Genomic DNA, 15,835 nt, shown 5'->3' on the forward strand with positions numbered 1-15,835 from the left:
CTCTCACAGTCAATACGTTGAGAACACCAGCAACATTGTTTTCATAGTTTTGATACACCACGTATACATGTTTCTTTGCATTTGGTGTGTTGAGATCTAAAATTTTAAGGCTAAAAAGAATAGTGAAAAGGGGGGAAAGTTCAAAGCTATTTATATTGCACTGTCACACTATTTGTCACTATGAACAACATGCTTAAGGGTACTCCCAACAGAGGATTTTTCCAAAATTTTTTTGTTTACCATCTTGCTTAATCTCCATTAAGAGATAGTGATAGATAGTATTAATTATTTCCATGGATATTTGTGGAAAATATAACTTTCAATGTCTATTTTACAAAGGTATGATGAGCAAAGACCTCTGGCAGCTCAGAAAGTTTGAAACCTGCCAACCAAGCAGCAGAATTTCAATCACAACAGCTGTTTTGTTTACACCAGGAACAGGTATTGACCTTTTATCATGTTTAGCCCTCAAAATAAGCAAGAAGGCTAGCTGAGTCCACACAGGGCATTTGCAAGGCAGTTTTTGGAACAAGAGCTGAAGCTAGCCACACGGGACTTTTATTGGCACAGCAGAGAAGAGGCGAGACATGACTTGATGCTCTGAAGGAATCAGTTACCAGGGCTAAGGGTCAAATGAAGCATCTGTGGGTGAAATTACACTCAAAAGGGAACCTACTAAAATGTGGGATAAGGAAAAACTACGCTCTAAGTTATGATCCTGTTTAGGAAGGCAAAGACTTCACTGCCTTGTTTGAATAGTTTTGTGTGCTGATTGGGGTTCAGAGACTGCTAATAGATTATCTGCAAAAAACCTCATGCTTGGCATACCTGATTTTTCAGGTCATGCAGGGTGTTTTAGGAAATATCCCTGCTCCTGTCATTACAAATGCTAAGATTATTCCAAATCCTACTGTATTGTCTTCTTATATTTTGCTGAATAATTTACTTCTGAATTTTGAACTTTTAATACATTCAACATTCTCTGATTTATCTGCAGCTACAACTATGTGGTTGCCCCAAACTGGTACCAAGCGGCACTAAGTTGTGAATAAAGTATTTTAAATATGCTGCGAGCTCTAGTTTACACAACCCTTCCAAAAGTGGGGCACCACTCTGGATAGGTAAAATGCAAACGCAGTAAATGGGATGGTCCATGTGAGAGGAAATCTAATACAAAAGCAAAGCAGTGGATTTATGAAAGCAGATCCAGAAATATTTCTTATGCTAAAGTCAGAGGCTGATGACAAAACAGTCATCATATATGAGTAATTCAGAAATCCATGGTGAGTTGGAATGAAAAGTGATTTACAGACAAAGGATGCCACAGTTGATTAACAATGCCCTGAAACCTTCAGTCTTGCCTCCCAAAGCAAAATTTATTGAATCAAATCTTGACCTTTTGGTGCTTTGCTAACAGATGCTTCTGCTCTCCCTGCACAACTCGCACTGCTCTTGAGCACACTCTATAATAAAAATATGTGTGGGTTTAAAAGCACAACATCCACTAAGGTTCTAGCTAAGACATTTAATACTAAAACACAGCGTGAACATTACGTATGAACAAACTTCTAAAAAGTGAGCTTTTGTAGTACACACAAAATAATGTCAACAAGTAAGGCAGAATCATTATACTAAATACCCTGTAGATATTTCTCTTTTGAATGGTAGGTACTGCAAACACAGTGAAGCATGAATCGTTGGTTTTGTCAGTTGGGTTGTGAGAGTCACAGACATACTAACAGTCACTGGAAGAACAGATCCCACAATTCATGGTTTGGTATGTTATCCTGCACACTATATTCCTCCTCCTCCCTGGTTTTGTTTGTTTGGTTTTTTTTTTGTTTTGTTTTGGTTTTTTTCTTTTTTAGAGCTGCAAAAAGGTGTTTCAATACTAAGGCTAAACAAATGTGTATTTGCAAAAGTTGGCAATGCAATAGTTTTCTCAGCAGCAGCCAAGAAGTCCATTTCAGATGACATAATTTTCTACATTTATCTGACAACAAATGGCCTTGTTCCTGTTCCTACTCCTTCTCTCCTTTCCCCACAGTAGCTTTACAAACAGCTTCTAGGAAATACTATATCTACAGTACATGGCTGTGCCATCTATCATGCACAGTCACAGCTCTAACTGGGTTCCTGTATTTTTGGAGCTCTGACCATGAATTCCCAATGCATGCATTTTGTTCATGACCACAAGGATAAAGAAACAGTATGTCTTAAGAGTTATATGCCAAGAGCTTTTTACTGTAACAAACAGCCTGAGACCTTGAAACCTCCAACTTTCTAGCTGCCTCTGTTGTAGGCAATGGCTACATTATCTGTGCAGGATGCTCTCCTTATTACATAAGTCTACAAGGGCTGACAATGTAAAAAATGTCTAATCTTTTCATATAACTGTTCCTTAGCTGCTTGTCCAAGAAGAATACGCTAGCTAATGACAGAACTGTGCTTGTCTGAAATGTGATAGCAAGCACAGCTCTTCTGTTCAGGGATTCTCATTCATTCTCCCACCCCTAAACCTTCTCCTGTAATCTGGGGGGGGGGTGTGTGCTCTGCAGCAAATGATGCATTAGCTGGATGAAAATTTTCAGTTGCAGAAGCTAGTGCAAATTGTTTGCACAAAGTTGTTAGCATAATGCATGCAAAACTTAGAAAAATCAGAACATTTTCTAAATCTTCAGGCCATGTTGAGAAAGTAATATACAGTGGTTCTGATTTCCACCACCAGGGAAAGATTTTCCTTCTTAGCCATTAAGCCACGGGACTCTAATTGAAAAACTGAAGCAGTACAACTTCTGGACAATATCAAATATAAATGAGAGTTCTCATATTCCCCCACTGTCTTTTTGACTGACAGAACAAAGACTGCAGCACTTGTCATAGCTGCCTGAAGCAAATGAGGATAAAAAGTTAAACTAGACAAGTGCTGTTCATTAGAATAATTTATTCTGAGATCATTCTTCTGCTCTACATCTACTGTGAAACATGTAATTTTGGTACCTCCCACACTGTTTTTATTGACAGTAAGTAATCCAAGAGAGAAAGGGAGGGTTCAAAAACTTTATGTATTCTTTAATGGAAAAAGTCCAAGATGTTCCATCACTATGTATGTTTCAGCTGCATCCATTTAAGAAGGAAAAAAACCTTAATTAACACAGAATAGTATTTAACCCTTTATTTCAGTGTCTACTACAGAGCAATTCCCAGTTTAATCTATTGCTGAAGAGAATGGACCAGTCAGAGAACCACAAAACGGCTGAGGCAGGAAGGCATCTCTGGAGATCATCTTATCCAACCCTGCTGTTCAAAGCAGGCTCAACTACAGCAGGTTTCCCAGGGCTGTGTCCAGTTTGTTTTTACTATATTCAAAGGTGGAGGCTCCACAAACTCCATGTACAACCTGCTTCAGTTAAACCATCTTCACAGTAAAAGTAATTTCTTCTTATGTTTACATGGGATTTCCTGTATTTCAATTTATGTCCATTGCCCCTCATCCTTTCACAAAGTATCACTGAGATGAGCCACCCCAGAAGCCTCAGGCATTGCTTGTGCCCTGCCATGTTGCCCCTCCAGCAGATATCAGACAGTCAAGCAAACCTCTTTCAAACGATGCTGTTTCCTCCAGGAAAAATCGGTTTTTGCTTAGGAAATGTCTGACTTATTCATGAGAATGATAAGTTTTCCTCTGTATGCTTATTTAAACATTAAAATAATAAAAGTATCCAAGCAGATTTAGGAAGCTTTCTGCAAGTGATCTATGTTAGATTAGAGAGGTGGTCTGTGACACTGCATGGAATTGATCCTGGACCTTTTGGGGAGAAAACTGAAAACTACTGTAAAGTACCACAGAAGTCAGCCCCAGGGCATTAACAAAATCTTGCATCAGTCCCATGGTCTTTCTAGATGAAAAATCCTCAGCTTAAAATAAAGGTCTCATGCCACCCTACAACACTGAGGTGCTAGCACATACCCAGCTCCTTCGTAGGAGCAGTTAGCCATACTTCTGATCGTGTCACTCAGCATGATATCTTTCATATTGCTCATCCTGACTGTGTGACAGAGAAAAGTGCAGGGGATGGTAGGTTCTCTGTAATGAACGAGGGCAGACCTGAGAAAACAGACTTTTGCTTTGAGGCAGATATACTCTTGCAAGCTATTCTCTGTTAGCACTTGGGCATAATATTCTTTCAGTGAAAGAAACGGAAAACTCATTCTGACTTTGAACAGAGGGCAGTTTCCATGGGGAAATGAGGGAAAAAGTGTTTGTACCTCAGCTATTATGCAGTCTGTTAAAATTCATACCATTGCAGCTATGAATTAAGGTAGAAAAAGAACAGTTCACTCCAGGATAAAAGTCCATTACTTGCTGGAATTCAGTAAAATTTCCTCTAAGCATAAGATGAAACAGCACTTCTCAGAAGGTGGGGAAAGATAACATTAGGTCTTCTGTGCTGGCTATGCTGACCTTACCAGTACAAACCAGCTTACAAAATTAGCTTTACACTTCATTTCTAAAGTCAGAATTCTGTAGTGTTAGAAATATTACCTACTTGGGTTAATCTGAAAGCAAAAGGATATACTTGAGAAATGGACAAAAAGCAGTTATCTTTATATGAAAAACAGGATTTTTTTTCCCTCCACGGCACAGTAGTGGAGGTGTATTGGCTGACTCAGACATCAGGCACTAAACAACAAGCACTTCTTTCCAGTAAAATAGAAACACCTAATAAAACAGCTTCTGTTCAGGAGCCACACTGCTGCAATGAGCCATTTTCCTCACAGGTGCAACCATACAATCTCCCACATCATGTGTCAGCAATAGGCTCCAAGGGCCACCACAACATAAGAAGGGCAGAGGAATGGGGCAGAGACTCCCGCAGAGTCAAAATCACTACTTTGAAAAAAATCACTTGTTCAGAAACAATTGTGTTGCTTGTCAAAGCATTTTGATAAAAAAGTACTCTGAAATGGGCATCTGCGCTCCCTTAATTCAAACAACATTTTCACCACTCAATACAAGTTTTTTTAGAATTTGGCATTCACGATGCATGCCAGCCAGTGTCCTTGGTTCACTGCTTACGTTGTCCTGATACCTCCCTTGTGCAGAAAGGAGTTCAGAGAGGAGCCAGCTGAGAAGTCAGGACCTAGATCTAAGTTCTCACAGATGTGACACTCCCATAATAGTGCAGTGATAACTCATTCTGAGTCCTCTCTGTGCAATGTCTGACATACACTTCTCTGCTCCAATATCCTGCATTTAATCCCTTCTTTATCAAAGGGGAATAACTGAGGGACTAAACCACTTATTCTACATTAAAAAAATATATCTTTCAACAGTGCTATTGTGATTGTACCAGCTACAGGTAATGTAGCTTACTGTGTACAAACAATGTTAATACCTACAAAGGCATATCAGATAATAAAAGAAGGATACAAGCAGGAATGATTAATTGAAATAGATAACAAAAAAAAACCCAAACCACCAAGGGGGATGTGAAAGGAAATTAGGAAATGTTCTGAGCTGGGAGATTTAATAGTCTACATCTCTTGACAATGTAAAATTACACTTTCAGAGCATTATATCATACGCAGTAAGGAATAAATCTAGACTGGCAGAGCTGGACTAGATGACCTTTACAGTAACTCTCTCATTTTCAAAGAATTCCCCAGCTTCGTCATGGAAAGAAATTATAACAGGTCATTTTTTCCCTTATGGTGATATGTGAAAGAAGGTAATAGAGAAAGCTTGAAATAAAAATTTTCCACAACAAAGTCCAATTGTGCTTCATGAAGGCCCATAAACCAATCTTACCTCATCTCCGGAGCACTTTGCTTTGCTGCAATAGTCAACTCTGGATTTTAATAAAAAATGACAGAGTATATAGAAATAGATGTAAAATATCCCACATACAAATACCTTTAAATTTCATTTTGGCAACCGCTTCCCCAATAAGAGAAATTTCATGGAATTAACTGCTTCTTTCAAAGACAAGCAATGCAGATGTGAAAATTATTCTCTCATCTGCGACAGGAATAATATTCCTCATGAACAATGCAGATAATATTACATATAATTACAAGAACTTAGCATTCCCTCCTGAGGAGATAAAATATTACTATTTCAAAAAATGTATGCTTAACCAGAACTCAGGTATAAAAGCTGCATATGTACATCCACTCTTTTCAGTCTTGAGCTAAAAGAATGGAGGGTCTAGAACTGGCAAAACAAATGTGAGATTGCTGAGGCACTTTCATAAGATGATTCTAGCTTAACAGCAATGAAACAACAGAAACTATGCCTTAAATTCAAGCAAGCTGCTATCCTCTCAGCTACTGCTGGAATCTGTTTTATTGCTCATCTCCAACTTTTTTGCCATGAGGACAGCCAAGCAGTGCAACTGGTTGGCCATGAGTTCATGCAGCCTCCATCTCAGGAGGTTTTCAACAAAAAAACTTTTCTCTTTTTCTGCGCAAAGCCCTGAAAAGCCTTGTCTTGCCTCAGAACTGATCCTGCTTTAAGCCAAAGAACAGAGTAGAGACCTCCTGAGGTCCCTCCCAGACTAAATTATCCTATTATCCTATGCACTATATGCTGATTTCTGAGGCATTTGGATAATTTTTTCTGTAGCAAATTCATTAGGAATGATGCCTTTCTCTTGCTGGCAGGCTAATTATAATTTTATTCTTTTTCCTCTGCTCTGTCCAACATTTTTCTTGGAATTATGACAACCATTCACCCCGTTTACCACCTTTTACTGGTCCCATCATTAGCAAGAACAATTCAGACCATGTCTGAATATGGAGTTTAAAACTTATCTGAATAGGATTAAATGAAGGTGATTAACTGCAATAGCAGAGGACTAGACCCAGAAGGCTTCTCTGTTCCTCTACATTGATTGCACTAGTCTAAAAATAATACAATGCCATCTTCAATTAGCAAGGAATTTATATGCAGTTTCTCTCTTGCTTTTTCTCTCAGAAATGGAGAAGATTTATTTTGGAACAGATTTTTACCAAACCTGGATGGAATATCAAGACTTACCTTTTAGCACAATGATCTTATGGCTATCCCAATCACTTCCAGTTGTCACAAGTATGTTATGGAGTAAGGCACATTTTGGTTATTGGTTAACTGTTTCACCATTTTGTTCATTTTATATGCTGCACAGTTCACTTACGGCCTAGATGAAGTTCTTACACTGATTTTAACAACATAAACACTATTTTAATTACTTGTTTTGTACTTACTGCATTTATAAAGTGCTGTATTCAAAGGAAAGAATACATACAGTATCATTTAGAAGGTTTCTTTTTGTTTCTTCACTGGCCAAGGGCTGGAACCTCTATTTGAGCTTGAGAACATGAGAGATACTGCTTTTCTGTCTGAATCAGATACATAAACCCATGAGTTTCCAGTTGAAAGAAACCCAACATACACCAATGTGTAGGCATTCAAAGCTGCCTATGGTCAATGGGATGAATATTGTTGTGAGACGTGACAGTATTTCAGACTCATGAAGGCAACTAGATAAGAATTTTCCATTATGTTTCTTCCTCTTAGCCATCTTCCTCTTACTGAATTTTTTAATTGTTGTTTTTTCCAATTGTATTTCATAGCAAAAGGTCTTCTATACCTGAACCCTACTAGAGAGAACTGACAAGAGAAATGGATACAAGCTAGGAGCTCATGATGCCTTCATAGCAAAGTTGGGTATTCTACTCTGCATTTTATTATATGAAACATTTTAGTAGCACTTTTGCCTCTAAATAGACTTTCAGTCTTTTAAAAGAACTCCAAATCAGATTATTTTATAACTTTGTAAGCCTATTCAGCTGTTTCTACTGTAGAATGGTGAGCTCCTTCCATTTCCACACACAGGGACCTAGATACTGTCACAGCCGTATTTCCCTGTTACATGCTTATTGATGGGAAAGTGAACAAGGACTTTAAGTAGAGCAGGTCAAAGTGCTGTCCTAAATCCCCATAAGGCTACAGAAACTAATATGAGATACGACCAGTGCAACCTACAGTAAAAAGGGGTGTAAATGTAATCAACGCTCCAGTCACCTCCAGAGAGGAACATTCCAGTGTTTAGCTTTCACCAGAGCCAAATTATGCTGGACCTTCATAAATGTAAAAGTTCTTGAGAAGATCTAGGGCACCACAGCAGTTCAGACTATTGGACTTGTTCTACTGAGGCAGCTGGGAACCTACTTGGAGTCCAATCTGAGAGTGCCATTTTTAAGAAGACTAGACATAGAGAAAAAATGACAATTTTTTCACTTGTGAAATTTCAATGGTGTATGTGCAACTTTCAGTTGAGGTTTGTGTTTTCCTACCTTTCCCGTGGCAGCTAGTGCATGGACAATCACATTTAGACCGTAAAGGGCTAATCTGAAGCAAAGCAGCAGAGAAACAAGCTTTTTAATCCTTTCTTACTGTGGTAATAGATAGACTGAAATTGTTCACAACTATGAAATATTTCAAAAACTTTTCATGATGTTCATTTAATTTCTGGACAGTTACTTTAAGTCCAGTGCAGTTTGTTCGCTGGGAATATAAAAATGCCAGTGCTTTTTAACACAATTTTTTAAATCAAGTATTTCTTATAAGTACATTTTCAAGAAGGAGTCTAAAATTTCCTTTGCATATGGTTGATGCCTGTAAGTCTGTAATTGTTCTGCAAGCTTCAGTAATATTTTAATACAAATTTTTAAATGGAGCTGAAAGACCATAGAGAAGAAGTAATACTAATTCAAATGTATAACAAAAATTATGGAAATACTTACGGAAAATATTTTTTACTATGCATTTAGGTTAAACTGGACTTTGATATCAACTGCTAGACTTTTAGTCTATAGTAATTACAAGTCTAATTATAGATAATTGTGAAGTCAGGGAGGAGAAAAAGGAAAAGGGGGCGTTTGATATTTAAATACTGCCATAGTTGGACTTCAAACATTTTGAAGAAGAAAATGTACTAACTCCATCTGTTGTAATGGTACAATGATATTCTAGATTTCAGACACCTACTTAAAAGCTGTGCAATTGATTGCCATTTTTTTTCTCTATGAGCTTATTTTTGTTTAATTACAAATATCCATAACAAAAATTAACCAAAAAGAAATTCTTTAAATATTGGAATGCTTACAATTATAATAACTGCTAGTTTTTCAGTAGGGTGCTTTCACTTGGTTTTTTTGGTTTTTTTTTTTAACTAGTTTTCCAGTATGCAGTGCTTATTAGAAGCCATTTCTATTCAGATTTTTGCACCAAATTGATGGGTTGCTCATTGCACAAGTTTATTAGAAACCTAATATGCATATATGTTCTGCACTTCCGTAAATGCCAGTTACTGAGCACTGCAATTAAAAGCTTTCATAAATACATGTATGATTGATTCAATAGTTTTCATTAAAAGTGTAGGCACTTTATGTTCAAATAGCTTCTTTTTTTCCTTCCTTTCAGCCTTTCTGCCGAAAGGAATAGGAGTAAGAGAAAAATCAACCACTTGAATTAGACTTCAAAGTTTTCAAAATCACAAGCTTTTTGTGAATTCTCCTCTGTATCAAGAACACCTAAATACATACACTCTGAATTGATCTTTTAAAAATCATTTTGCTCTATTTTTCTTTGGAGGGGTGGCTGGGAGGCAAGAAATATCTGGATATATGCATAATTTAAGTAGAAAAGTTATTTTTCTTAAAACTTACTGTCTCCTTTCCAATTTCCCTTATTAGCTAAAACGGATTTTTGCAATAGGTCCATAAGCAATTCTTCTTCATTCACAGTATGCTCAAGAAGATCACTGTTGCAACTAATTGAACTTTCCATGCCCAGACTGATGCAGACCCACCAACTCTACTGAGCAAACCCACTGAACCGGACCAATAAGGCAACCTCACAAGGACTGGTAGAGAAATACAACTGAAATTTTAACCTTGGCCAAATCCCTCATCAATGCTGCCTCAATGTCCTCACTGACAGAGTAGAAATGAGAGTGCTTGGCTCTCTGCAGGTGTTCACTGCACCAAGTACTGAAATTAATTATGGTAAGACTTTGTGCTGTGCTCCAATCACATGGATACTTATACATTGCTAAAGAAGAAAAAATAAGTTTGCCAAAGGTGCACCAACTTCACTGAATTTGCAGCAAAAAACCCCTCCAATGATGGCTTTTATTTAAAGTAAAATTGGAACATTAAAGATAGTGCATGTGTACATATCTACACATGCAGTTTCAGCAAAATCCCCACGGAACAAATCCTTTGTTTCTTTCCTGCATCCATTCCTGAGCCACTTGTTCCAGATGTATGAAATTTAAATGGTACATCTTGCTACTAAACTTACTTCATTTTCAAACACAATTAAAATGACCAAGCAAACTACTGTAATTACTTGAACAATTTAAAATAGGCTGGTTGTTTATAAAACAAAATTGAGAACTGTTACTTTTTTGTCATTTTTCCTATGACAAGCAAGTCATTAGGTATTGCTAAATACATGTGAACAAGTGAGCATACACTGGAAAAGGCAAAGGGATGGGAGGCAGGGAGGGAGAAGGAACAAGGTCAGTAATGTAAGTTTATTGGTGTAGGTTTGGAAACAGTTTGTATGCAAGGTTACTTTTTCTTGTATAACTCCCTACTACATACAATAATAGGCTGCAACCTTTTCTTCCCATAGAATGCTGTTTTTAGACTAAAGGAAAGTTATACTGATCCAGATAGAAGCAGATTATTCCACCTGTTGTGGAACTTCTTTTGACTCAGGACACTAAATAACACTATTACTTTCCTGAAATGTAAAGAAAGCACAGCATAGCAAGGAAATTCCTATACAGAATAACATAATGAACTTAGAAAACTATAATCATGTGTCAGAGCTTTCATCTCTTGTGCCCCAAAGGTTCAAGACAATTTTAACTCCACCATTTTGTACCTACAGTAACAGATCATATTGAACACCTGTTTGCACACTAGATTAGCAACAGCTCAAACGGTTTGCCTTGGCTTAATAACAACATTACCACTGTGTTGGTATTTCTTCTGCAATACTGAGGAAGAAAAATAAAATGCAAACCCAACAGTTTGGCTAGAAATCAACATACATTGGAAACACTTTCTGGAATGGGAAACAAAACAAAGCAAAGCAGTGAAGAGACTCTGTACGTAAGGATTAAAAAAATACAGTAAGGGGATGCAAGAGATGATTACTTCACAGACATAACACAAATGAGGTTTTCTTTTGCTATTATATCAGCTATCACATCAGTTATGTTCAGTGGCCACAAGTAAATGCTGTTCACTTTTCAAGGCCATAACTGAAATGCCCCCTGGACCACACTGTTATTGATTGTAAGGGCAGGTCAAAAATATAAACATTGTTAAACCCAGTGATTTTATGTAAATTTAGCATACTGACAGTCAGGAAAATCCTACACTGTCACACTCTTGTGACCACTTCAGAATGTAATAATTTGAATCTGCTGGTATTTTTAAAAATAACTTTTAGCAAATAAACAACCACCATGCACTTCTGAATTACCATGGTAACTTTTTAATGTTTACAGGACAAAACCATACCATTTCCTTCATGGTAATTTAATTCATTAGTGTATTTTTTTGATCAAAGATTTTTTTTTCCTGTAGAACCATGTATAAAAGCAGTGATTTGGAGAAGTGACATTACAGAAAAAATAAAACCAAAACCAAGCAATAAACATACTCCTACTCCAAGTCTATAGTTAAAATGGGCAACCAATTCTTTAGACATTTAAATAGAGAGCTAGCGAACAGGAAAGAAAGGTTATATTACCTTTCTATCCAACTCCTGAAAAGTTATGTCCTGTTCTGGCATACATACTTCAGGAAGGATGCTTAGGATACTTAGGTTACTTTACGATTAAATAAGAGGAGTCGAAATAATTATGAGAATAATGAAAAGATATGAAAACACACTCTCTGATGACAAACCCAGGCTGCTCATTCTACTTCTTTTAAGCAAGAGAAAGCTTCAAAATTATTTAATAATAACCTTTACATTCCTGTATTGGGAGATAAAATTTGGTAAAAAAGACCTTTAAACTTAGAGGATAAAGGTACCTTTGTAAATAAGGGTGGACATAGAAGCCAGGTAAACACAGGGTAACAGGTGAAAACTTTTAACAGGATCAACCAGTGACTGGAACTACTTAAGAAGCTTGGTGGAGTAATCTCTAGTACTGGGATCCAATACAAATAATTGAGGCACTATGGGTACAGGTTCAACTACAGCCACCTGGTAGGAGTTGCACTTCAGGAAAATCTACTGGCTTGTGGTATGCAGCACAGAGGGTATTCTCTCTTCACCTGATATTCTAGTATGATGAAAACATTGACATCTTAAAAAGACCCAAAACAAAACCCCAAATCAAAAATTCCAGTCTCTTTCACTACTATTAGTGCAGTTTTTTGAGTTACCACCATGCCTCTGCACTGAACTCATGCTCATCCAGAGACTCCCATTTACAGATAATACAAAGTCTTTGTGTAAACTAGGTAGCTGATGCTTGTAAAAAAATATTTTCTAATAGGACAGACACTTTTTAGTGATGCAAATCTGATCATAAAGTATGTTTGCATTGTCCTATTTGTTATCTATAGTTTAATAAAATTAAACTTACTGCAGTCAGATGAGTTCATTGTGTTTTATCTGTATTTCCCTGTTCTTTATCCACTCACTGCACTATTTATTTAAGATTTTAAGAAAAGTTTTGTCCAATTTATTACAAAACTTCTGGTTCTGCTACGTGGCAAAGACATATAGCCCCATCTGCAATGTAGATTAGGATTTCATAAACCAGTATGCTTAGGTGCCATCACCTCAAGAAGGGAACTGTACTGCATGGTGGCAGCCAGGTGGCTTCCAGCAATTGGACCAGCAATATTGAGCTGCAGAGAGCTGTAAATGCTTCACGGAGGGCTCCTTCCCATTTCCCAGGGCTAAATCAATGGCCTAAGCTTCCTCTTTCTGTTTATTTCATGCATTTTGCTTCAAAGCCAGTTAGCAGATCAATACTGACTTGTATTCTGAAGAATGAATAAACTTTATTTATTTTTATAAATAAATAAGCTCCCACTAAACTTCCCCAAAGATGCTGAAGATTTAATGGCACTATATAGAGAGACATCTTCAAAGGTAACGATGCACAAAAAGGATTAGCAGAGAGTGGTCAAATTTGTGGTGTTTACAGTTCAGGTGTTTTGTGGACGGGTATGCAAAATACATGAAAAACATTGGTTGTCAGTTCTAAGTTTGCTGTTGCTTATTAATGTCCACACTAGAATTTTGAAGAATCTTCCAGTTCCTGTGTACATCATTTATTTTTATACACAATTTGGAAACTAGACATAACAGGTAATAGAGGAAACAAAGAAAAAACAAAGATGGCACCTTAAAAATAAAGTTCTTCTCACTGCACAGTGTCAGGAGTTTAACACATACTAACAAAGAAATGTTATTGAGAGACATGTATTGTCTCAATACGTGCAGAGTGTTGTGCATTTACCACACTGTTCTTTACAGTCCTCCATTACACAAGTAACTTTTCTATTTTGTTCTGTAAATATTTGATTTCAAGGGCTCTTGCACTGATTAGATTCCTTCTAGGAAAGACTAGCAGATATTACGAAGAGGACAGTCTGGGGACACTTGCCATCTCCCTGGCTCCATGTATTACAGAAACACTGTATATCAGTTTACCTTTGCAAATGGAAATCTTTCTGCTATCAGATTTACAACTTACAAAGAGCATGAAAGTAAAATCTGAAATAATAATGTAAGGATTTTTTTTTGGTCATCATACCTAAATCACTACAAATGAAAAAGGAGACAGTTCTTGAATCTAGGGTCCTGATTTAATTCAAGTGCACCACAAGTGCTTACTTTTAATATTAAATAACATCTCTAGAATTTATCACACTCACCTATATACTGCAGCACACTAAGGAGTTTTAGAAGCCAGTAGACCAAGCACTCAGATGGTGTAAAAGAATGTAAAGGCTCCATTAGTTTTAATTTATCTACACCAATTACAATGTGGTAATCCATAGTGATGTTTTACAACAGGAAACCAAGTTACTTGTCTCTTAAAGGTTTAGTGAAGCTCCACCTGCCAGTTTTTCACAGCAGACTTCCTGACAAGCCCACGCTGTCATCTCCCTTAGACACTGGCAGTCCAAAGTACATACTCTTTGCTAGTATATGAAGATAATTTCAATTGTTTCTAGTGTTTTGCTGTACAGATACAAGTTACTGTATATATGTTCCCCTAAAATGACATCTTTTACTAAGATCTAAAATGTAAATACTTTTATGGGGTGAACATGATATCATATCTAAAATACACCGTAATCTTCTAACTCTGTTTTCTTGACACATTTGAAAACTAGCAAGTTACTGCAATTTACCTTTCATATCTATTCAGCAGAATTCCTTCCTTCACATTTGCTTGAGTTATTGAGGGGCATATGCTAAAAACAGTTACATGCATTAGGGCTCCCCTTATCTCAAAGGAAAATCAAATGCCTCCCACAAGTTTTCCTGCCATTATCAGGCCTTTTAAGTACCTGTAGTAAAGGGGTTGTCCAATAAGACTTAGCGTATTGCAGTGACATAGATGCTGGAAAGGTCTCTAGCCAGTCTGGAAACTGCTGCTTCTTCCCTTTCCATCAGTAACAAGTAAGTCAAGGCAGAGATACTACACTCCATTTCAAGCATGACATCTTCTAGTTAAAGGAGACAAAACACTGGTGTCCATCCCACATTTCTAACCACAAAATAAAGAATTCTAAAATATTTCTTTTAGATCTAGTTATTGTCTTGAAAATAGGAACCAGTGCAACTGGAGCAGTCCAAAAAAGGTTTCAACACCACTATAAAAAACAAGACAGTGTCTCTCATCACAAACACAGAACAACAAATTTTGTTAATACTTTTACTCACGTGGTACAAAGCAGTTTCTGGTCCAGATGTGCCCATGACCTCTTGCCTCAATGAATCCATTTGTAAACTAGGCAACAGCGAGTAATGACTTGGACTACTACTCTTATCTCCCTTCTTTTTGGACTTTTTACCAGTATCCTTTTTGCTATTCCTTTGAAACATGTAGTCTTCTTGACCTATTTTCTCATTGCTCATATAGCGAAGCAATGAATTTTCTGTTGAAAGAAAAGTAATGCAAAGCATCATTGTGAATTGTTGTATGTAAGTTAATCCTGCTTCCCAAATATATAATATTCTTGCTAAGATCTACTGTCAATTTTAACTCTTCAAGACTATTCCATTAAAAAAACCAGTTTGTTTCTTTGGTCTGGATATAATAAGAAAGAATCTTTTGGTTCTTGCATTTTCTGGTATCTTTGGCAATACAAGGAACAGAATACAAAAGAAGGTCCACATCAATAAATTTTGTCTTGAGTTTTCAAAAACACAGCAATAATACACTTCTGATCATATCTGTAATCTTTTGTTTAAACAAGATTCTAACGAATACAAATGACTGTGGTGCCATGCATTTAAAAGTGATTTACTTTGAACATTCATTTGAGGTTGTTTACCGTATCATCCATACATTCCCCGAATACTCTTCCAGCATCTACCAGCTTCTAGCTGAGGGACATCCTGAGCCAGAAGCAATGTTTGTGAATTTAGGAAACCTCAGCAGATTTGTCTTTCACGAACTTGTCTGGTCTTTCCTTGTATTAATGTGAACTTTTAGCATACACAGCCTCCTACAGTAAGAGATTCCTTAGCTTGAACCCAAACTGCATGAGGAGCCAGCTTTCTTCTTTT

General features: G+C 36.9%; 1 protein-coding gene across 5 annotated transcripts in view; it reads right to left on the reverse strand.

Moving 5' to 3' along the window:
* The window catches only part of CNKSR2 (connector enhancer of kinase suppressor of Ras 2), a 220,746-nt gene that overhangs the window by 67,434 nt on the left and 137,477 nt on the right, over positions 1-15,835 (reverse strand). For all 5 annotated transcript variants that reach the window (XM_037378111.1, XM_037378110.1, XM_037378109.1 and 2 more), the window contains one exon: positions 14,987-15,201. In XM_037378111.1, the coding sequence (XP_037234008.1) occupies positions 14,987-15,201 (215 nt within the window). The remainder of the gene's footprint in view (positions 1-14,986; positions 15,202-15,835) is intronic.

Source organism: Falco rusticolus, chromosome 2 (genome assembly GCF_015220075.1).
Source record: "Falco rusticolus isolate bFalRus1 chromosome 2, bFalRus1.pri, whole genome shotgun sequence".
Lineage (NCBI taxonomy): Eukaryota > Metazoa > Chordata > Aves > Falconiformes > Falconidae > Falco > Falco rusticolus.